The sequence below is a fragment of the Acinonyx jubatus genome, chromosome C1 (genome assembly GCF_027475565.1).
Source record: "Acinonyx jubatus isolate Ajub_Pintada_27869175 chromosome C1, VMU_Ajub_asm_v1.0, whole genome shotgun sequence".
Lineage (NCBI taxonomy): Eukaryota > Metazoa > Chordata > Mammalia > Carnivora > Felidae > Acinonyx > Acinonyx jubatus.
In genome coordinates this window covers 154,622,449-154,647,240 of record NC_069381.1, presented here as the reverse complement: position 1 = coordinate 154,647,240, position 24,792 = coordinate 154,622,449, and the positions used below count along the sequence as shown (strand labels likewise).

The window sequence follows — 24,792 nt, the reverse complement described above, 5'->3', positions numbered from 1 at the left end:
CCCTTGCTTAATTATATCGTACCTGATGATGGTGTTGTATAGCGTATGACTTACTTTGCTTTGACAAGCAGGATTTTGTTCAGTCCTCATAATTCCAGGGTGGGGATGGTCTCAGTGCTGACGACTCTATTTTGGAAAAGCAGGGAGCAGACGCAGTTAGCTGACCTAAGGCCACGTGATACTGCAAGTGCCGAGCCGGGTGGAGAGCTTCTGGCCCTCTGTCTAGAATCATGACACAAACAGGAATTACTCTCCAAACAGTTTGTCGGCCATTGTGCCTTTCAGAAATTACAAAATGACCTACACATGTCAGTTATTCAGAATAGTGCAGGGTGGCTTGGGTTTGGCTAACAAGAGCAGTCTGTTTCTTGTACGTGGCACCGTGTACCTCTTACTCTAAATGAAGTACATACGTTACGTAAATGATTGGAGCTTTTCAGTGTGGGTATGACTCTAGTAGCACTGGTTGGTTGCAGGAACATTTGCTCTTGGCTTAACTGACTCATTATTAAATGAACAGCTTGGCAAATGGTTATTAGTTGCCCGGCAAACTGTGAAGGGTTTGAGAGTTTAATCTCATAAATATAGTTGTCCTTCTGCCTGCCAATTTTCTTTTTTTTTTTTTTTTTTTTCCTTTTGGCCATTTATTTGAGGATAATAGGAAACTGCGGTGGAGGAGTTAACTGATTGGTTATCCCAACCCTAATCCCAGGACAAATATTAGTACGACAGCTCCACACAAGCTACAAAGTATAATGACATTTGGCTCCAAATGAAGAAGCCTTTTGTTGTGTTCTACATTGGGAATGGAATGCTATTAACAAGAGCTTTTTGTCTTTACTCAGAATATAGCTTTTATTTCAGGCTTAATTACAGCACACTATAGTATAAATTAAGTACAAGGATAAAGCTGTACTTTTCCAGATCTGTTTGGCCTCACATTTTAAATTAGGCTACACAAGGCATAGATTTCACTGGGATTGAAGCGACAGATTGCCACCTAACTCAGATTAAAGGAAGGGCTACCACGATTTAATGTTAATTTCAGAAAGAAAGAAAGGAAGGAAAGAAGAAAGAAAGAAAAGAAAAAGAAAGAAACGGAGGGAGGGAGGGAGAAGGAGGAAGGGAGGAAGGAAGAAAACGCCCCAAATTCACAGAATTTGCATGTATTTAAGGCTTTTTACCTTCTTCAAAATATCAGCTGTGCTTTGCTCTTACTGAAATTATTGCTGCATCCTTCTGTTGCTTGTAATCACAGCGACCAATAAAATTGTGCCTTCGTCACCTGACCAATTTTGAAGGTCACTTTTCCCAAGTGGAAAAAGCACTTAACAAACTGTGGGGAGAGTCAGGTCCTGCTTCTGCCACCAACTTATTTTCTACCTTTGGTCAAGTCATCTAACTGTACTGCACTATTTAGAAAGAGAGATGGGTTGGAAAATCTCTAAGATCCCTTTATAGGTGTCCTCAGATTCTGAGTCTATACTGAGTACACACTAATTAAAAAAAAAAAAAAAGATTGGAGAGTACATTTCCATATGCCCTGTCTGGAAATACCACTCACAAATTTGCTCGTGATGACTGTATTTGATTGTGGCGCTCTGTTGGAGGTCCCATGGCCATCCTGTTGGTACCAGCAGAATATTTACACACGGTCTGTATGAGGCCTGTGCGCATTTGTGTCTGACAATTCCAGAACCAGCCTTCTGGGCAGACGCAGTGGTTCCTGATCTCTACCAAGCCCCAAACTGCCCCAGGCCTCCACGTTCTCCCTCTGTTGGCTTCTCGTCAGCAGTCCGCTGCCAGCAATGGAAGTTACAGGAGGGTCCTAGTGGAGGCAGCAGGGTGGGGGAGAATGGAGGGGAGGGTGGGCAGTCCACGCCCTTTCCTCTTTCCCTGAGAGCAGGACCAGTAACAGTGGCATTTGGAGATAGTGCTTGTAATTTGGGCATAGCTGCACATGTAAGGACTGGGGCTTTTCTGGCTTTGTGCTTGTCTCCGTTAATCTGAGGTTTTAGGAGCTATGAGTTTGCTTATTAGCAGATAGTTTATTTATCTCATTCTTTTTCCCCTCTTAGTTCCCATGTTGTGTTAAGAAAGCATAGTATATGTCTATAATTATCCACTTTTCATTTGAAAGGTGTATTGATTTCTTGTGTCGATCTTTCCTTAACCTGGAACCTTTGACCTTTTGATGTCTTGATATTTCTAGAGATGGGGGGCGGGGAATGGCTATGGTTCTTTAGGATGTTTGTCCTTTGCAAACAAAAAGAAATGGAGCTTACAGTATGGACTGCCTAATGTTGCCAGGCTTTGTGGCCCAGCTGTTGGCACACGAGATTGTGTGGAGCGAAGTTGGTGTAATCCTTTTGATTTTTAATACTGCTGTTGCTCGTACTTTTATTATCTCTGTGGGTTCACATTTTGGCAGTGTTTGGACATCCGGCATCCTAATAATCCTTTAATTCCCTGTGTGTGTATGTGTGTGTGTGCACATTATGTATAGGTCAGTGCTCTGCATCATTTCACAACTGTGCCATGTGTTAACTGGAAGCCATTGTTCTTGTAAGAAACAATGGCCACTGGAATCCTTATCTTGTGAGTGTTATGTCATAGAAGTCACAGTTATCAACTATTTGCTGGCAGTTAGAACATCTGCCTCCTCTACTGAAACTGTATCGCCTCCCACTTCCTACCCTCTGTCCTGTCCCTGCCCCCTTGTCCCAACTCCCATAGGAAAGTGGGGTTTACACTCACAGGGCAGATGGACAATTTGTCAGATTCTGTGGTCATGTGGAGTTTATTTCAGGTTTGGCTGATGAAGGGTTCAAATGGTCATGATTTTTCTTTTCTTTTTTTTTTTTTTTTAGCATTTTCTTTTTTTTTTTTTAAGTTTATTTATTTTGAGAGAGGGAGAGAGAGCGCATGTATGCACGTGCACTTGCACAAGGGGGCAGAGAGGGAGGGAGAGAGAGAGAATCCCAAGCAGGCTCCGTGCTGTCAGCACAGAGCCCGATGTGGTGCCCAAACTCACAAAACGTGAGATCATGACTTGAGCAGAAATCAAGAGTTGGACACTTAGCTGCCTGAGCCACCCAGACATCCCAGGTGGTCGTGATTTCTGAAGCTATCGTCTCTGAGAATGAAGGGAAGAAGTATTAGATGAAATCATTGGTGCTAAATTTAAATTGGTAATTTAAATAAAATTTATATTGTTGAAATGACTACTGTAATATTCCTCAATGATAATTTGGTTCCAGATCTCATGTGTATACATTTAGTAATTTATTTGGTAAATATTTAATGAGTTTCTACATTGTGCTTAGGCCCATTAGAAGGATGGGTTTTGGGTGTGTATATAGGACAACAAAGGTATATGCTCATCTTCATGGCAATTAGGTTAGAAAACCCTAGAACAAATGTTTTTCTTGGCATCACATGAATAGCATTTAGTTAATCTAATTCTTTTAAATTTTCATGTATGTTGAAGAGTTTGGCCTGTAACTATATCCTAATCTCTTTAGGTGTGATGATTTGGTGGTTAATTTTCCAGGAGGCAGGGGATGTTACTGGTATGTTCTGTATTTCTGACCACTCCAACCTAGAGGCTTTGCTAATTTCCAAGATTTGCTAATCCCACATTTTTTTTTAATCCCGCAGTGGTGTAAATGACTATAATAGGCTAACACTCTCTGGGAGGTATTTATAGTTTTAGAGCAGAACTTGTGGACTGTGTGATTATTAAACCCTACTAGGTGCTAGACACTGAGCCAGGCGATGGGAAAACAAAGATGATTTCTGTTTTTTGGGGAGTCTGGGGACTGGTAAATGAGTTTCTTCATTGTTATTTTGGGTTGGTGAGCTTTTTGAGCTAAGGATAGCTTTCTACACTTTTTCCATCTAGACATGGTTTAACAGAATATAGACAGATTCTCTAATGTGCATTCCTTGCTTTTCAGTAGGAATTTAAGGCTTCCTAAATGGGTCTGATCCACTGTCATGCCAACTAGTATATTCTGTGTGAAGGTGGCCTTGAGGTTTCTTGAAAGAGCTTAGTTCTCTCGTTTGTGGTCAGCCTCAGAGGTTAGGGATGCTGCTCAAGGGCCCACTTACTTCCCTTAAAATCTATTTCATGAGTGAAGAATTAACCTGTTCTTTCTGAACTCATCTTTTGGTCTCTGTCACCAGGTGACAGTTCCATAAATGAGACATAGTCGTCCTTCCTTTTATTCATCTTAAAACCCACTTTTTCCAATCTTCAGGGAACTCTTCATTATTTTTACCCAGGGATTGATGAACATTTTGATTCATCACCTTACTTGACTTCATGATTTTTAGACTTTAGCCATATCCTCAATGTTTTTTCTCTGGACTAGAGCTCTCATATTTGTAGTCTTGTCTTTGGTACCTAGTCACAGAAAACTCAGTAGCATTTTCTCATTCCTTCATATACATCAATGCTATCAAAACATACAGTTTAATTCTTAGGGACAGGAATGCTATGTGTGTAAGAGAAACCCTGGCCCTGGGGCCAGGCAAAGTGCTTGTTTCTTCAAAGAAAAAAAAAAAAAGGTCTATTATGTGATTCTATTATGAAATAATATGTAGTGATCATTAAAATATTGTAGTATATGATGGGTGACAAACGTGAGCAAAATTGTTTCAAAAAACAACGGCTACCCATGATTGCTGAAACTTGTGATGGAGGGAGATTTGCTTCCTGGGTCAGAGGGCCCGGGTCTTCACTTGGATCGTGGACTTGAGACGAATCATTTATACCTCAGTCTTCTCATTTGTTCAGTGAGGAATTCTACTTGATGGCAAAACTTATTTTTATCACCAAAGTCTATGGTTCTGTGTATTTAAAAATCAATTCTTTTAATGAAGTTACTTTTAATAGTCACTTGCAGAAAAACACTGATTACTAGCAAATTATGCTTATAATTCAGGATAGAGTCAAGTCACTCCAGTGTTACAGGGTAACAGTAACATTCCACTGTAAGTGCATACATTGGGGTACATAGGGTGCCATCTGTGTCTCCTGTGTACATAATGAAAGAGCCTCTCAGCCTCCAACCGGAAAGAATCTGGCATTTGCCCTTCTCTTCCTATATCATTTCTGTAAGGATATTTTGCTGTATTTCATGGATACGATTCATAGATAAATCGAGAGCTTACTTTCCTCAGAACAAAGCCCCTGCCCTCATTTTGCTTTTCTGCCATAATGTTATTTCTTATTTCTTATTTCTTTTGATCTGCTCTTTTCTTTCCACGCATCTTTCCCTTTCTACTCTCTTTACTTGTTTTTAGAGGAACAAATCAGCTATGATTTGTAGGTTATTTTGGAGAATAAAGCTTTAGATGTTTATTTTGCCTAATGGTCATTTGAGAGAATAGTTTAATTATCCCCTAATAGTTTATTTATCTGACATAGGCTTCTCTCATACTTATTTAAAATTAAATTACAATATTTGGGACCTTTGAGCAGTTCTTCTAGCTAGAAGGGGTTTTCCCCCTTTTAATTGAGATTTAGAAAATTAAAATTTTTTTATGTTTATTTATTTTTGAAAGAGACATAGAAAGGGAGGGAGAGGTAGAGAGAGAGGGAGACACAGAATCTGAAGCAGACTCCAGGCTTTGAGCTGTCAGCACAGAGCCCGGCACAGGGCTCGAACTCATGAGCTGCAAGATCATGACCTGAGCCAAAGTCGGAAGCATAACCGACTGAGCCACCCAGGCTTCCCGAGGTTTAAAAAATTAAAAAAAAATTTTTTTCCTGCATTTTTGCCTAATGTCTGTAATTGTGTTCATACTTTTGTAAGCCTTGCTTATTGTAGAAAAAAATTATACTGGTTTGAGGATGTCAGCCTAAAAAGCTGGAAACAATAATGTGTGTTTTCCTTATTATATAAAGGAAAGTATTTTTCCATGCTTTTTGAACAAAAGAATTTTTTAATTAGTAGATTAATTATTCATATCCCAGCTCATTAGTGCTTCACCATATGTGGTAATGAATTGCATTTGGCTGTTTCTTGTAGAATCTTTTATACCAAGGGTATAGCATTAAAATACAAGTGTATTTTACTGAATGTACTATTTTGAGCATTTCAGGTCTCAAATATTAAATTTTGTACTTAGTTTTGTAATTATTTTCATACACTTTGGTGTTTGTTTTTACCAAAGTATAATCCAGCTGAGGGCAGGATTAGGAATGGGAGATTTTTGGATATTTTGAAGACATACATTTTTAAGAAATTAGAGAATATTACATATGCAAAACTAATTTATTTTTACAGCTCTAAAGTTATATTAGCTGGCATGTGATTCGTAGAACCAAATTCGTAGAATTTGGAACGTGAAATTTAAATGTTATAGTTGATTCAGGTAATAAACATACTAGTTGAATTTACTTTTAGGTCATTTTTATACATGTGTTAGAAATGGCTTGCTGGGGCGGGTGCCTGCGTGGCTCCATCGGTTGAGTGTCCGACTTCGGCTCAGGTCATAATCTCACGGTTCGTGGGTTCGAGCCCTGCATGGGGCTCTGTGCTGAGAGCTCAGAGCCTGGAGCCTGCTTCAAATTCTGTGTCTCCCTCTCTCTCTGCCCCTCCCCTGTTAATGCTCTGTCTCTCTCTCCAAAAATGAATAAACATTGAAAAAAATAAAAAAAAAAAAAGAAATGGCTTGCTAAAATGTTTAACATCTCATTTTTTCCCCAAAGAGTAAACAGAAATGAATATTGTAAGGACACATGTTTCTGAACTTACATGTGCTTAGTAACAGAGAGACCCAGTACATACTCATTTTCAGAGTAGGAGAAAATGGGGAAAACACGCTTAGATTGAATACAACTTTAGTTACATCTTGTTTATTTTTTATACCTCCCTTTTACCATCCTTCTGGAAAATGTTATTGGCTTGGGTTGAGACCAAGGATTTTGTTCTTTCCTCTGCTATCTTCTTTATTTTGGTTTGGTTATTTCAACAATTAATTAGCTGCTGTGGAAACAGAAGGACTGTGGAACAGTCAGAGAGAAGGTCTGAGTGTGTTGGGTAGGGCTCTGGCTGCTTCTGCAGGAGGGCTGTTCCCTGGCAGACACAAGGCTGCACACTGGCCCCCAGCGTGGGAGGGGGGGCACCACAAAAAAAGAAAAAGACACACTTTGCCTCACATTCTCATTGTTTGGTGATGAAGCCAAATAGAGCAGCTGTGCTAAAAGTTGGCCCGGAGGTTTCCAGCAACATAAATTGGCGGACAAGAAAAATTCTTCCTGTTTCTGTTTTTAATGAAGTCTTTGACTTGACTTTTTCCAAGACTCCCAATCGTAGTCAATTAAATGATCAAACAGCTGTTATTGATAGCTGAATCTGATTCAGATTCCATGAGGGCCAACTTAAGAGCTTCCAGAACTCATAGGGCATCCGTCTTACTGTTTGCTGAAGAACCTCTTAGCCAACAGTGGGAGAAATTGGGTTCCTCCCCATTGGGTTTTCCTACAGTATTTCAACATCACGCTTTGATTCTTCCCTTCCTTTCCCTCTCCTTGTTTCTTTTGAAGAAAACAACTATACCGACGGTTTCTTACGTTTCCAAGTAAAATTCTTCTGTTTTGTTTGGACAGTTTTTGCAGGGTGCCCAACTTTGTGACATCATCACCAAGCTGGGAGGCTCTGGGATGTGCATTCTCTTCTGCCAGCAAGTAGATGTTTACTCTTTGTGATTTCCCTGCTGATTTCGAGGGATTTACCCACTCTCCAACTCCCATGACACTCTACCTTTTATTTTAAATACTTCTCTGCCAACACTGAGTAAGGCCATCAGGGAATTTCTGCTCCCCTTTTCCTAATTTCTTTTTTTAAGCTTATTTATTTATTTTGAGAGAAACAGAGACAGCATGGGTAGGGGAGGGGCAGAGAGAGTGAGAGAGAGAGAGAATCCCAAACAGGCTCTGCATTGCCAGCACAGAGCCTGACGCAGGGCTTGAACCCACAAAACTGCAAGACCATGACCTGAGTCGAAACCAAGAGTGGGACGCTCAAGTGACTTCAGCCACCCTGACCCCTCCTTCTCCTAATTTCTTAAAAAATATTTCCCTGTCTTATCTACACTTTTCCCATTTCTAATCCCGTCTTCAATGGACTTCACTTGGATAAACACAGATACCAAGTCCTATAAAAATAACTACAAAACTAAATGGCAAGGAACAATGGTTGATACATTTGGGTACAAGTCTAAATATTTCACTCAACGTTTTTTAAAGTAGGTTTTTCCCTTTTGATACTCTTCTTTGAAAAGAGGTAAGAGTTTGCTGCACATGTGATACATAGTTTTTTACATTGAAAGACCTGATACTGACATTTTCCTGATTGAAAATGACAGTCCAAAAAAAAAAAATACATTGCTCTTGTAACAACTTTGTCAATCTTTTCTTGGCTGACATTTGAGATCATAGAACTTTATGGGTTTTGTTTTTGCCTTTGTTTTAATTCTGCCACTTACAGTATCAGGCTATTTATGAGTATTAGGTTACCCTTCATGATGGTGCTGTTATGGAATTGTTATGGAATTGCAAGCTGGAGAATGACTTTCTGAAAAGTGTTACTTAATGTGGTTACCCTCACCATTTAAAGAGTTCTTAAAATGCCTGCAGAATGTTGCATACATTTTAAAAGATGTATCTGGTTATCTCTTGCATTTGGAAATATAGGTTTCATTTGATAGTATTTGTAAATCATACATTTTTTCCCCTTTTGAAAGGATTAAAAGTTGCAGTGTGGAAGTGTGCCTGAGAGGTAGGTGTTTCTCTCAGTATTTCATTGAAGGAATGATGCATCTTAGTGCCTAGCTTGAAAACAGTAGTTCTCAACCTTGGCCGAACATTAGAATCACCTAGGAGCTTTTGAAAATTTTCATTCCCAGCCTCTTATCTTAAACCAATTTACATCAGCATCTCTGGAGCTAGGCTCCAGGCCCTAGTATTTTTTAAAGCTACCTAGGTGATTTCAATGTGCAACCAATGTTGAAAACCACTGCTCTAGAATAAAGTTAGAAATAACATCTTCTCAGATTTAACTGCACATGATTTTGGAGACTGAGAAATTTGATTCCTAACTAAGGCTGAGTGGGATATTTTGCCACCAATATCAGATGAAGAAGAATTTATTTAGGATTTACATAAGCTGTGAAAATATGCTAATTTGGTTAAGTGTAGTTTATTATTTTGAATTCAGAATCCATTTAAACTGTTTCTTTTCTGTAATGAAATTTCTTTCAGTACTTCGTGAATCTCCTGGTTTTAGGAACAAAAGACACTAGGCTTTAACTTTTCCTAATTGTTATGTCTTCAAACTCTTTTCTGTGCTCTGTGTTTTTTTATTTTTGTTTTTAAAAGATTTTATTTTTTAAGTAACCTCTGCACCCAACGTGGGGCTTGAACTTACAACCCTGAGATCAGGAGTCGCACACTCTGCCCACAGAGCCAGGCGGGTGCCCCTATGCTAGGTGTTTTGAACCCTTTGCATAAGTATATGTTAGGCTCCTTATCACAAAAGGGCTTGAGGCGGTGTACCAGGATGCATGAAGTATGACAGGGTGGTATGAATTAAACACAGGGTGAAGTACTTAGGAAAACTCCTGTGGGAGACAACGTAGAGTCAGGAATAAAGCTACAGACTCGTGGCCCAGTGACCTATACACACATTACAGACTCTTAGAGCTGGCAGGACACACGGAGCGCGTTCTGTGATTGATGTTTCTGTAGGGCAGGGTAGGTGCTGCTGCCAGCGTCTGTCTCCGTGCCTTTGAGGTTGAGTCAGGAATTTGGGACACTGGAGGTAAGTGATCAGTATGGGGTTGCTCATCTGCAGAGAAGGAACCGAGACATTAAGAGGCTGTCTTTTAACGCTTGTGTTATGTGCTAGGCATCCTGCGAGGAGTGGTGTAGGTCTCGTTTCACTTATTTCACAAAAATCCTATGTAGACGGCATTAATAATCTCCTTTTATGACAGGACACTGAGGTTCAAGGACATGGGGTAACCTGCTGGGGTAATCGGGCTGCTCAGTGGCTTAGCCAAGCTTCCAAGCCAGCCCTGTCTTAGGACTTTAGCTCTTCCTCAGTGGCTCCCACCCCTGTGAACCACAGTTCTTGCTTGTCCTCAGTATGGTTTTTTTCTTCCTTCCTCCCTCCCTCCCTCCCTCCCTCCCTTCCTCCCTCCCTCCCTCCCTTCCTCCCTCCCTTCCTCCCTTCCTCCCTCCCTCCCTCCCTTCCTCCCTCCCTTCCTCCCTCCCTTCCTCCCTCCCTTCCTCCCTTCCTCCCTTCCTCCCTCCCTTTCTCCCTTCCCTCCTTCCTCCCTTCCTTTCTCCCTTCCTTCCTTCCTTCCTTCCTTCCTTCCTTCCTTCCCTCCTTCCCTCCTTCCCTTCCTTCCTCCCTTCCTCCCTTCCTCCCTCCTTTCCTTCTTTCTTTCTTTCTTTCTTTCTTTCTTTCTTTCTTTCTTTCCTTCCTTCCTTCCTTCCTTCCTTCCTTCCTTCCTTCCTTCCTTCCTTCCTTTCTTTCTTTCTTTCTTTCTTTCTTTCTTTCTTTCTTTCTTTCTTTCTTTCTTTCGTGGTGGTGGTAGGAGGAACAAAGGCCATAGAGCACTATTACAAAAGCCCTCGTAAACACTTAAATATACTTTCTTTCCATTTTTTTCAGTTTTTGGTTTTTTGGTAGTTTTTTCTTTTTTTTTCCTCCCAAGCAATCCTATTTCCGGGATATTCTATGGTAGGATATTCTGTGTGTTTTGTGTCCCCCACCAAACCTGGACTATCCCACGTGAGAGGCCTATATCGTGCCCTGGTTGGGCAAATGTGGCCAGGCTGGCCCCGCAGCTGCGCGTGCGTGTCCCTCATAGGTCTGTCGTCCGCCCACCCGGCTCCCAGCAGAGGGCTGCTGCTGTGGCTGCCGCTTCAGTGCTGGCAGATGGGGAGGCCTTTTTCTTGCTATCCCATTTTAGGCCTGTTTTCCCACTCTTGTGAAATTTCGTTTGTGGTGTGTTTCAGATGAAGCTGCATGAGCAGCTCTTTGGTCCACAGGGCAGATTAAATACCAGGCCGTGGTTTGCTTTGGCACCTGATGGCATGTCTGTCTTATTTCACTAGACTCTTCCAAGGGAGTCACTGTGTTACAGTCCTTGACTGCAGTTTTGGCACATGTGTTGTCCGGATTTCAGAGTTGTGTAAGTTCTTCAAATCTTGACCTCGCTGTGAATTGTTTACTAGTCTCCCCTATTTCTAGCTTTGTTTCCTACCCCTTTCTTCAGGTCAGACTCAGCTAGGCGGTGCCTCTGGGCTTGCTCCCCTCCTCAGGCTCTAACCCCATCACCTTCACTGCGGCCCTTGGTGCTCCTTCCTTTCACCTGTCCCCATACCCAAGTGCCTCTGTTTGCTTTCCACCACTTAGTCACTCAGAGTCTGGTTTCTGGACCTAACCAGTTTACTTGGAAGCCTGATAGAAATGCAGAATTTCAGGCTCTACCCCAGACCAACTGAATCAGAATCTGCATTTTCACTTGGTCCCCAGGTGATCTGTGTACACTTTCAAGTTTGAGAAGCATTGTTCCAAATCATGCATCTATGGATTGTATCCTAGTTAAGGGAATAGAGTTTTAGAACCTGCTCATTTTGTAGGGAGAATTGGATAAACCTTTTTTATTTTATTACTTAGAGAGTGAGCATGAGTGGGGCTGGGGGGCGATGGGGAGGTAGGCAGAGGGGGAGAGAGAGAGAATCTTAAGCAGGCTGCATTCTCAGTACAGAGCCGGATGCAGGGCCTGATCCCAAGAGCCTGGGATCATGACCTGAACTGAAATCAAGAGTTGGAGGTCAACTGACTGAGCCACCCAGGTGCCCTAAAAACTTTTTTTTTTTTTTAAATCCTACCCACTTAATCATCTTTGGGCAATACTTTTGTCACTTTTAGAAATAGAAATGAATATGTTTGGGAATAAAGGGCTTTGCCTATCCTGTGAGTGAAGTTAGGACAATGGGAAAAGCTTGGATAATTTATCTGGTAGAATATTCCCAGGGAAGGATTCAAAGCGCAGCTGTCATCACTGTTATGAAAAGAAATAGAGTAGTTCTATGGAAAGAACATTTGATACAGGAAATATTTATATTTTCAACATATAAAATATAAAAAGTATATACAGTTGTCTTAATTGATTCAGGCTGCTGTAAGAAGAATCCCACAGATTTGGTGGCTTATAAACAACAGTAATTTACTTCTCACAGTTCTGGAGTCTGGAGGTCCAAGGTCAAGGTGCTGGCATGGTCGAGTGGGAGCCTTCTTCCAGGTCACAGACTTCTCACTGCTTCCTGTGGCAGAAGGGGCAGGCTACCTCTTTGGGGTCTCTTATACTGGCACAAATCTCATTCATGAGGGTTCCATCCGCAAGACCCGGTCACCTCTCAAAGGCCCCCTTTCCTGAGGCCATCAGCTTATGAATTCAGGGGGTGGGCACAAACATTCAGACCATAGCAAAAATATAAATATATAAATATAAAATTTTTCATCTCTCTAGAAGGCAACTAAACACAAGGCTTATGTATAAACTGAAATAAGGTTGGATAGGCAGGTAGAACACCTCATTTGTTCTTCTGTGAGTGTATTTCTGCACTGCTTATGGAAATACTTATCATGGAGGCTCAGTGATAGCACAGGTCATACGCTGAGGCTAAGTGACTGTTGTTTCTCCCTAAGGCAGGTTTACCATGTCTTTAAGTATTAGAGGCTCTGCTACATGGAATGGCTTGTGTAGGAAATTGCATGATGTAGGAGTGGGGGTATGGAACCCTAGCAAAGCAGTGAACAGGAACTGTGAGGCTGCAAGGAAGGATGTGAGGTTATGAGTGGTCAGACTGATGGTAAGTCTGCTCTGAAGTTTTCTGTCTTTTCCTCCATCTGCCCTCGTGTTGGTCCGGGGGTGTATTAGTAGGGGCAGTATCTATGTCCCTCTCCCTGCCTCTTTCTTTTAAATCCTCAGGACCTTTATATTTTATTATTATTTTTTTTTTATTTTAGAGAGAGAGAAAGGGAGAGCAGGAGAGGGACAGAGGCAGAGAGAGAGAGAATCCCAAACAGGTTCCATGCTCATTGCGGAGCCTGACTCAGGACTTGATCCTATGACCCTGGGATTATGACCTGAGCTGAAAAGCAGAGTCACATGCTGAACCGACTGAACCACCCAGGTGCCCCCAAATCTTCAGGACCTTTAAATGTCCATCTGGTACCTCTAAGACCCAAAATTTTGAAGGACTAGAACTTGGTAAGTTATATCCACAGGTTAAAGAGTTTTTCTCTCTCTCCCTCCCTCTGTACATCTCCCCCTGTTCCCTTTTCTCCCTCTCCCCCCTACTTTCTCTCCCTCCCTGCCTCCCTCCCTTTCTCTTTCTCACACACACACACACACACACACACACACACACGCACACGCACATACCCACACATGTATGCATGCCCCCACCCCCAACACAAATAGTTTGCTCACTGCAGTGTTGGAGAACCTGATACTCTGGGTAGGAAGTGATACTGCCCATTTAAATGGAAAGTGCAAGAAAACGGGTTTTTCCAGAGTTTGGCCCAGTATTGCTTCAGTGCAGAAGAATTTCCTTTCATATGGGCATTGGTTGTTTATTGTTCATTTAGATTAATGATTTAAAAGTTTGGAGTTAGAAAGCTAGATAAGCATTCATTTGCATTAAATGTGAAATGATGAGAATGTGGAGCACCCACACTTTCAAGAAACATCATTCTCCTTTCTGTGAGCAGCGGGGGGCATCTGTGTGTATACCGGACCCTACCTGATGCTGCACGCCTTCCAAGTGAGCCGTCCGTCCCCACAGTGAACAGGTGCTAGTGACTTAAGGTAGGAATGGCCTGTGCAGTGTTGCATTTCTCCTTCAGCAGCATCTCGTGATATCAAAACCTAACACCAGAAACAGATGGAAACTGGACCTCAGGTTTCAGATCTTGTTCAAAGGACAGGAGTAGCTGAATTGAAAAGTGTCAGATTTAGAAAACCTGTAATTAGTTAAATGGATGAAGGAAATGAGGAATGGAAAGTGTTGTTATATAATGAAAATGGAAAAATTAGTGATTTTTTTCTATGTTTATCCTTGGTAAAATGCACTTATATAAACATATAAACTAAGGTATATGTGTGTGTTACATGTCATAGTGTTTTGGTCCAGTATTCTGAGAAATAGGGTCTTGGCAGTTTGAGGATTAAGTAGTACTGGATGTGCAAGGATTGCATCCCCATTTGGAATCTTTCGGCTGGGTGATTTAAAATTAATTCAGAGTTAACTAGATGCTCATTATTATTGAAAATATTTATACGATGCATAAATGCACTTTTCTTTCATCATAAATACATAATAGCATGTATAAGGTTTCTTTGATGACTTACGTTATTTTTTGTGGCTTTTGGACGGCACCTTGAGAGGGAGTTATACTAGTCTGATACCCTTGATTGAGGGTTAACTGAAGTTTTATTTTATTTTATTTTTTTTCTAGTGTTTTTTTTTTCTTTCTTCTTTTTTCATTTTAATGTAATTTATTGTCAAGTTGTCTAATGCACAGTGTGTAAAGTGTGCTCTTGGTTTTGGGGGTAGATTCCCATGATTCATCGCTTACATACAACACCCAGTGCTCATCCCAACAAGTGCCCTCCTCAATGCCCATCACCCATTTTCCCCTCTCCCACCCCGCCCCACCATCAACCCTCTGTTTATTCTCTGTATTTAAGAGTCTTCTATGATTTGCCTCTCTGTAACTATTTTTTCCCCTTCTCTTCCCCCTTTGTCTTCTGTTAAGTTTCTCAAGTTCCACATATGAGTGAAAACATATGATATCTGTCTTTCCCCGACTGACTTATATCACTCAGCATAATACCCTCCAGTTCCATCCACATTGCTGCAAGTGGCAGGATTTCATTCTTTCTCATTGCCAAGTAGTATTCCATTGTATATATAAACCACATCTTTATTCATTGATCAGTTGATGGACATTTAGGCTCTTTCCTTAATTTGGTTATTATTGAAAGCACTGCTATAAACATTGGGGTACAGGTATCCCTATGAATCAGCACTCCTGTATCCTTTGGATAAATTCTTAGTAATGCTATTGCTGGGTTGTAGAGTACTTCTATTTTTAATTTTTTGAGGAACCTCCATGCTGTTTTCCAGAGCGGCTGCACCAGTTTGCATTCCCACCAACAGTGCAAGAGGGTTCCTGTTTCTCCACATCCTTGCCAGCATCTGTTGTTTCCTGAGTTGTTAATTTTAGCCACTCTGACTGGTGCGAGGTGGTATCTCAGTGTGGTTTTGATTTGTATTTCTCTCATGATGAGTGATGTTGAGCATCTTTTCATGTGTTGGTTAGCCATCTGGGTGTCTTCTTGGGAAAAGTGTCTATTCATGTCTTCTCTCCATTTCTTCACTGGATTATTTGTTTTTTAGGAGTTGAGTTAGGTAAGTTCTTTATAGATTTTGGATACTAACCCTTTATCTGATATGTCATTTGCAAATATCTTTTCCCATTCTGTTGGTTGCCTTTTAGTTTTGTTGATTGTTTCTTTTGCAGTACAGAAGCTTTTTATCTTGATGAGGTCCCAATAGTTCATTTTTGATTTTATTTCCTTTGCCTTTGGAGACTGAAGCTTTATAGGAGTTATCTGGCAATAACTTAAGACAATACACCAAAACCAATGGGAACTTAAGTATTGCAGGAAAATGTGGTTTATTGAAGTTGCCTATTTGATTTAAAAACTTTATTGTTTTGTGTCTCTATATGAAACTTATTTTCCTCTATAGTAGTAGTGTTTCCTAAATTGTGACCCACAAAGCATTATTTAACTGCATTGTTAATGTGGATTCTACTAGAACAGCTTATCTACTGCAGGAATTCTCAGAGTCTTTGACAGTAATAATGTTCCCTATAACCCTTTTAGAGTGAGATGTAGGATCTGATGTTTCCTGAGCTTATTCCACTAGCCTGCCCCCCCTCCTCTTTTTTTCCTTGATAAACTATCTACCATGAAATAGAGTTTGGGAAATTACGTTCTAGCATCTTAATGGGTATTTGCTCATTTACCATCACAGCAGTCCTGAGAAGCAGAAACAGTTTTGGATGAGGGAGGATCTAAGACCCGCCAGAGTTGAGGCTTGGCAGTAGGACCCAGGTCCCCTAATGACTCACTCAGCCTTTTCTTTCTCTATCGCAGCCTTCCTTGCAGGCAGGAGGCACTCAGTCATGTGTGATGGGGCTCTCTGCTACTGAGTAGGGAGTGATCTGGGTGATATGCTCCCTGAGGTTTCTGTGTCCTGTGACCGGTCCACAGGGCTCTGTGATCTCCTAAAGAGGCCTTTCTGAATTCCAGCAAGTTGATAATTGGATGAATGACTTAGTTCTCATGCAGCTTCTTTGAACTAATGGTTTAAGCAGCCCCCCACGTATGTTTTTAAGTAGGAAAAATGCCTAGGTGTGCTCAGTGTGTTTTGCTTCCCGATTTTTACCCCATGAGACTATGTCACGTTTTGTTCTTTTTATAGAAAGAAATTCAAGCCATGAGTCAGTGCAGCCATCCCAACGTAGTGACCTATTACACCTCTTTTGTGGTAAAAGATGAACTTTGGCTGGTCATGAAATTACTAAGTGGAGGTAAGTGGGTTTTGTTATTGTTTGCTTGTGTGTGTGTGTGTGTGTGTGTTCTTTTGTCTTTTGTGCAAGCCGTAATATTGCATACAACTTTACATTTGGTCCCCTTACTCTTGTATTTAAAGTTTTGCTTGGTTTATTATTTACCTAGAGAATAAAGCCCAGATTTCTTCACGTTGATATTGAAAAGCTTTCATAATATGGCTAAACTTCCTAGAATACCCGTGTCCTCTTCTGCCCAGCCTTCTTGGTGTAGGTGAGGCTCTCTAAATACCTCTGCACCCCGATGTCTCCACATCTCCCCTGTGCTGCTCCTCAGCCCTAGATGTCTGTCCTTCCTTCTCCACATGCCAAAGTCCTAAGAGGTCACGTCCTCTCTGCAACACAAAAGTTAACCAGTCCTTCCTGTTTAAACTCTGTTTTTAATATTATTCAAGTCCTTAACACATTGTAATATAGTGAATTACCTCAGTGCCATTCATTAAAAGTTCTGTGATGATGGAAATGTTCTATAACTGTGCTCTCCAGTTTCTACTAGGTACATGTGGCTCTTAAATACTTGACATGTGGCTGGTGTTACTGAATTTCTGGAGGAACTGGATTTCTATTCATTTTTAACTAGCTTATATTTAAATAACCACAGATGGCTAGTGGCGACGATATTGGACAGTACAGATTTAGATTAGATTGTGGACTTGATGAGGAGAGCATGGTCTAATGGACTTCTCCCTTATTGAACCTGGCACCCAGTGGGTACTCAGTAAATATTGTTTCAGTTGAAATGGAGAGAAACTCTGTGCATGCTAAATTATTTGCTTGCAGTGTTGATCGGAAGTGGCACTGTTTTCATCCTGTGTTTGCATTTGAGGAGGCAAAGTAACTTTCACTCTGGCCTCAGGTCAATGAAGTTATAAAAGTCATTGACAATTTAACTTATAAGGCACTTTTACATTGCCGTATTTTTTCTTTTAATCTCTTAACATCACTAGTTGATAGAGAATGATAATGGTAGCCATTAACTTTATTGAACACTTACTCTGTGGCTAGATTCTGCTCAAGGCAATTTACTTACCTTATTTCATTTAATCTGGACAGCATCTTTGAATGGCAAGTGTCACTGTCCCTGCTCTTCAGAAAGTTCCCCAAAGCTTAAGAGAGTCAGGCAGCTTGCCCAAGGTCACATACACAGTAGCTGTGAGCACCGGAATTTGTGGCAGTAGGACCTGTTGACTTAAAAGCTGTGCTGCACCACAGGAATTATCACCTTCATTTTACAGACATGAAAATTTAAGCTTAGAAAGCCCCAGTGATTTTCTTTGTAACACCCAGCATTCCCACATCTATCACTCTATATATCTTTTCCAGACGTGAAGTGTCGTTTAGGAGCAGAGGAAGACATTTTGCACTGCCTGGATGAAGCCAGAACCAGTATAGCTGAATTTATATTGTAGAGCCCGTTTTAACCTGTAGACCTGGTTCCAGTGAAGGCAGAATTGAGGAAGCATCTTCATTTTTTTTGTTGTTGTTGTAAAGAAACTCTCTTGGATCAAGCAGAGGCCCAGAGCTGACAGGACAAATATGCTGTGATTGCTTTGGGTCCACTTGCGCGGGTCTCAGTGGGGAGCCTGGGAGAGCTGAGTTAGGTTCTGTTCCCAGTCTTGTCAATCCTATTAGTCATTGTTTCCTTGAGTGCCTACTTCGGGTTTTAATTAAACATGAAAAGAAAGAAATGAAAGAAGAAAGAAAAAGGCAGCCTGCTGGAGCCAGACTGCAGGGTTTGAGTGTGGCCATGCTCCTTGTCTCTGCCTAGGCTGGTGCTTTGTCAGTAAGACGACCCTTCCCCCAATCTCTTGTTGCAGGGATCGAGGTTCTGGTGACCTGGGATCCTAGGCAGCCCCAGATACACTGCTGAAACTGAGAATTTTACTTCCTGTCTTTATTTTGATCCCAATTAACCTTTGATTAGCTTAACAATGTCCCATATCCCGTTGCCTGAAGACTGGATAGAAAATTTCCTTGTCTTTTTAAAAGAATCCAACTTCGTCCGCCTGGGCTTTAGGTAAGAAGAACGAGTTTTAAACAGGCTTCCACAGGTCAGAGAAACCTGGGCCGATGTGGACTATTGCTCATTTTTCTTTTAGCAAGCCAGAAATGCATACATACATGCCTTACCTGGTATATACTTATAATATGAAAATGAAGCGGTTGTGGAAGTATTGTTTTCAAAACTACTAAAGAATTTAAGATTCAATGAATAAATAAATGTTTTGTTTCTCTGAGGGGGAAATATGTATTTGTTTTCTTTTATAATATTTTATCATATTAAATCTCTTAATGAGGGGCAGGCAGCTAGTCTGGTGTGGTAATACCTGATGTGGAAACTCAGTACTCCCAGTTAATCATAGAGCGCCTAGAGCCAGATTCAGGTCCTGAGGTAAGCCATTTGTTAACTCTTCAGAAATGTTGAACCCCCAGGTAATTAGGGCTTTTAAAATGACCGGGAGGTTTGGAATATTAATTAGTATGTGTTGAAACATGAACTCAGAATGCCAGGGATCCTAATCTGTTCATGGTAACAAAGTACCGTGTATTTATTTCATTATAAAAGTCAGTACATTATGGATCAAGTAAACAAAAATAAAGATTGCCCAGAGTCACAGAAAGGAATATTCTGGTTATCAGCAGGGGTCTGGAGGCAATATACTTTTTTTTTCCTCCCCTCCTACCTGTGTCCTAGATGTTCAGGGAGACTGTGCTTTTCTGGCTCTCAGTTCATTGCGGTCTGTTCCCCTGGCCACCGCCTCCTCTTTTTTTTCAGTTCGGACATCTTGAATCCCCTTTTGAGTCTGTAACCAATTGTGCATGTGTGGGAGAAAAGACTAACCCTGGAGTGACCGTGAACAGTTTTTTGCATCCTGACCCAGAATTATTCTTATGCTGAAAGTGCTCTTGCAAACTTGGATCTTGTGTTTCTGGTCACGTGCTGCCATGCAATTGTTTGTGTGCCTTGGGAGCAATTGCGTCAAATAAACAAACGTATTTTGACATTTCCATTCAATTTTCTAAATAGTGGAGCCCAAGCTAGGAAGGTAATGAAGGTGCTTGTGCTTACACAGATGTTTCGATTCTTCTGTCTCTCCACCTAGGTTCCATGTTGGATATCATAAAGTACATTGTTAACCGAGGGGAACACAAGAATGGAGTTCTGGAAGAGGCAATAATAGCAACAATTCTTAAAGAGGTTTTGGAAGGCTTAGACTATCTACACAGAAATGGTCAGATTCACAGGTATGACTTCTGCAGAGATGTTTAAATTCAGCCATTTGTATATTCAGCTCTGGTTTGTAAAGACTGTTAAGGAAAACATATTGCCGGTAGGTATCAACATTATTTCTGAGCTAGGCCAAATAGTTGTGAAAAAAGTACTTAAAGAAACAAGAATAAATTAAAAAATTATTTTCAATGTTTATTTTTGAGAGAGACAGAGCACGAGTGGGGGAGGCGCAGAGATTGAAAGAGAGAGAGGGAGACATAGAATCTGAAGCAGGCTCCAGGCTCCGAGCTCTCAGCACAGAGTCCCGATGCAGGGCTCGACCCCATGAACTGGGGGATCATGACCTGAGCCAAAATCCGTGGTTAACCGACTGAGCCCCTCAGGTGCCCCGAGAGAATAAATTTTGATGAAATATATTAGTATCCTTAGCATTGCTTTATCCATTTTCACTGAAATAAAAGCAGAATATAAAAAAGTACCTAGTGAACTCACTAAAAAAAAAATAACAATACTACTCTTGAAGTATGCTTAATTGAACAGGATAGCATCTCTAACTATCTAATACAGGCAAAACTGTTCCAAATGTAATATGTTCATTATTTTTGGCATGGTGGTGTGAGGAAAGGGGGGGTAGCTAATTTCATCTTCTTTTGTGACATAACATGCTAATTCTTTAAATAGCCAAACAGCCTAGAATAGGAGTGTTTGATGTTTCAAAAGAGTTAGTGTTAACTTGGGCTCCTAGGAATAGCTGTGAGTAAATAACCATTTATTAGTAATGCTGGTATTGTAATTCCCCTACCTTGCACTATATGTGGGCCATTTATTTAAGGATATCTGCCATGTCTTTTGGTAATTAGAAAAAAACGTGACCTTAGATTTCAAACTTGTAAGTTGTTATTTTTCTTTTTAAGTGTTAAGACTTCTGTATAATGAAGAAATATATTATAGAATGTTATAATTGGCATTTATAATCAGTATCTCTCCAGGGGAGAGGCTGATCCAATCCATTGTTTAAGAGGCTGCTGGGATTAATTTGGAATTGTACCACAGACAAATTTAAGTGGAAGTAGAACAGCTTTACATAGAATTATCAGCTTTAATTCTTGAGAAAAGATAGTATGGTGACTTAATGGGTGATCTCCAACTCTACAACATAAAGAATGTACTCACTCGTGATTTAATTAAATTTGGATAATGATTTCACATAAAATATTTGTTACTAAAATCCTAACCACCCCCCAGGAGCAAACTATAAAATCGCCGTTTCTCCCTGTAACTTTTTAAATCTGTGATATAATTTTAATATTTATAAAATGATAATTACTTTAAACAGCTACATTATATGATATGTTTTTAAATCTCTGAGTGAATTGATGCAGTATAATGTCTATATTCCATAATTCATTCTTCATTTTTTTCTAATAGGGATTTGAAAGCTGGTAATATTCTTCTGGGTGAGGATGGTTCCGTACAAATAGCAGGTAACGCTGATAAAAATAAAAATTCTTCTGACAGAAGTGTTCCAGTTTCAAGGAATGTAGAATCATTCCAAATAAATAAATAATGAATGAATGAATGAACAAGTGAATGCATGTGATCTATTTTAAGCATGTATCTGGGCTGCCCTGTTAGAGAACATTTGGGTCTGAGGCAGAACACGTTTTCCTGTTGTTTTGGTTAAGTTGTTGTTAAATCATCCTGTAAATAATGCTATTTAGAACATAGCCTTTTGATAGAGGCAATTTTACTTTCAATTTCATTTTTGCTAAATTTCAGGTTGAATAAAGGTGGTATTTATCTAACTGCAAGAAAAGCAGTTTTGAGAGTTTTTTTGATGAGTTTGAAAGTTTAGAACCTTGTACCCTACGATTAATTTAAACGTTTCTATTTCTGAAGCAGTGCTGAAAGCATGGTGAACTCTCAAAGTCTGTGGGTTATTTTGTGGTCTTCAGTGTGACCCTGCATGGCTGTCCGTGACAGTAGGCACACAGGTGGCAGTGCACGTCTGTAGAGTGCGTACGCTAGACAAGTGCCCTCCGTGTGCAGACCTTCTCATTCTGTTATTGCACCAGAGTAACCCGAAAGGTCTGGGGTAAAGTGTCTCCATGTCTGTATTGACTCGTGTCTCCCTCCCATCCATGAAGGCCTGTCTCCTCAGTCCTCTCAGCCATCACTGCTTTTTGCATTTGTGGCTGGACAGCCCTTACCTGTACTGAATTGTCCCTGTCATCATTGCAGGGTATTCAGCCCAGCCCTCTGGCTTGCAGGCATTGAATGTTATTAGCAACACGTCCCAGCGACACACTTGGTGAGAATCACTGATGTAGCTTCTGCTGTTGAAGAGTGCTGAAGTTTGCCCCAAATACTTAATCAGTCCAGCCTGCTGCTTTTTGAGTTGGAGTGGAAGAAGCCTCTTTTCTAGTATTTAGGGTTAGGTTCTTTCTACATCAAGTTATTAGAGCAGAGTTGATCACAGTCCTTGGTTCTAGTCTAGTTTCTAGACAAATGCGAGGATCTGGGGTATTATTAGAAACAGGAGAGCTCAGCAGAAAACAAACACACCCCCAACACAAAGGATAAGCCTTGAGTCATCTCTTTGATTCATTGTTTGTCCCTCTCTAGGTGCCAGAGAACCTGTCAGGTGATGCCTGACTTGTGTGACAAGCACAGTGCTGACCTTGGGCTCTGTATTTAGTTGGGTATATTCACGGGAGCTTTTATTTATTTTCTTTTAAAGGAGAGAATAGAGGTTTTGAAAATACAAAAGGGAAATGGAGAATTTGTTTCAAATCAAATGTTTCTTCCCTGAAGAACTAATACTGCAAGTGTTAGCTTTTATTAGTCCTCTCTTTGAAAAGATAAATTTAGTCAAATATTATTAGTCGTTGGCTTAAGACTACTGTGTAGGCACTCTGTATATCAGTTAAACACAAAGGCCTTGGAATCAAAACAGGCCTTCGTTTAGTACCTACTGTGCAGTGTGGGGCAGGCTGTCGCATCGCTGAGCCTCCGTTTCCTCATCTGTGAGATGGTGATGATAATGCCAATCGTTCAAGGAGACACAGATCTCCTTTGCAGGCGTAAAGGATAGTTTTGAGTTTATTTTGAGATAGCACGAGCAGGGGAGGGACAGAGAGACAGGGAGAGACAGAGAATTCCAAGCAACTCTGCACTATTAGCACAGAGCCCGACGTTGTACTTGAACTCACAAACTGCAAGGTCACGACCTGACCCACAACCGAGAGTTGGATGCTTAACTGACTGAGCCACCTAGGCACCCTGTACCTATTGAAACTTAAGCTTCAGGGCCCTGTAAGTGCAGTGTGTTTCTGGGAGTTGCAGAGTGTTCTAGGTGGAGATGGAGTGTTTTAGTTGGAGAGGTGTTCTAGACCATCAGGGGGTATTCTATGTAGGCATTTTTTGTTCAATTGTCTGAAACTATTCCAGAAGAAATGACCTTAATCTTTAGGACACCAGTGAATTGGTATGAATTTTTACTTTTAAAGAAATAGACACACTTACACCTAATTTCATATTTTTAATTTTGTGTTGTTTATCTTAAAGAGGGTCTTCCCAGTTGTGTAAGCTTCACATCCCATGAAACTTGGATCTACTCCTGCTGATAACAGTTGTTGCAGTAGTTAAATAAATGTGAGAAATGCATAGTACAACCAAGAAAATAGGGCAGTAGACAGGAATACACATTATAATCTTATTTATTAGAGCACTGTTTGTGATTGCAATAGATTAGAAACAACTTAGGTGTCCCGATTAAATATGATACATGGTAGATATACATTATGGGACACCCACAAGCTGTAATGGAGAATGTATACATTGACGTGAAAAAAAGTATCGCCAGGCTACGTAGTTAAGTGAATACAGCAAGGTGAAATAGAATGCATATACTGTGTCACCTTTTGTGAGGGAAATGGGGAGAAATACCTCTATATCTTTGTACAAAGAAACAGAAGGATAATGGGGAGGGAGACTTGTATAGTGCATACCTTTTATAACATTTTGAATTCTGAACTGTGTGAACAAGTATGACCTGGTAAAACCAATGAAAGGAAATGACTTCATAAACTGTCAATAAGTGAAAGTCATTTTTTAAGCCTTTTATTATAAAAATTTTCATACGTAGCCTAAAGTAGAGAAGAGTAGGAAGAACCTCGTGTACCCACCATGATCAGTTTCAGGCCATTCTTGATTCATGTCTCTTCCCCCTTCCTACTTTGGTGGCCTTTATTATTAACACCAAATTTTGTTCTTGAGCCATCTAAGTTAGTGCCTTATAAGTACACATCTTGTCCTTACTCTAGAGAGAGGCTCCTACCCCACAGGCCAGAGGCATTTAGGAAAAAACAAAACAAAAACAAAGCAAAAGAAAACAAAAAACTTCAACGAAACAAGTGACAACAGAAAACATCTGTTCAGGCGGTCTCAGCCCAGGGTACTCAAGGGTACAAGGTCTGGGATGAACTGGCATGGTTGAAATTCCCGGGTCGCCTTGCGACCTTGGTCAAGCTACACACCTTCTTTAAGATTCTGTTTCCTTAAAAGAGGGATACAAATATAACCCCCCTCGCCTTTTTTTGTGTGTGTGAAATCAAATGAGGCTCCTCACACGCAGAGATCTTAGCAGTGGCTGGCACACGAGAGGCACACAGCAGCTGCCGTCGTACTTCTGCTCTTCTTCATGTCCCTGCCACTCCTGCTGTTCCTGGGACCAGCAGGCTTGCGCCCATCTCTCTGGCACCGCCTGGAGATCACATGTACCTCAAATTAGTCTTGCAAGGGGTTCAGCTCTTAGGGGCTTTT

General features: G+C 40.7%; 1 protein-coding gene across 5 annotated transcripts in view; it reads left to right on the top strand.

The window, feature by feature from the left end:
• The window catches only part of STK39 (serine/threonine kinase 39), a 313,579-nt gene that overhangs the window by 59,286 nt on the left and 229,501 nt on the right, over positions 1-24,792 (top strand). For 4 of the 5 annotated variants that reach the window (XM_053215228.1, XM_053215229.1, XM_053215231.1 and 1 more), the window contains exons 3-5: positions 16,589-16,697; positions 19,841-19,982; positions 21,397-21,452. In XM_053215228.1, the coding sequence (XP_053071203.1) occupies positions 16,589-16,697; positions 19,841-19,982; positions 21,397-21,452 (307 nt within the window). Of the gene's footprint in view, positions 1-7,660; positions 7,809-16,588; positions 16,698-19,840; positions 19,983-21,396; positions 21,453-24,792 lie in introns of those variants that run through there. The other variant, XM_053215232.1, reaches the window with a different exon arrangement.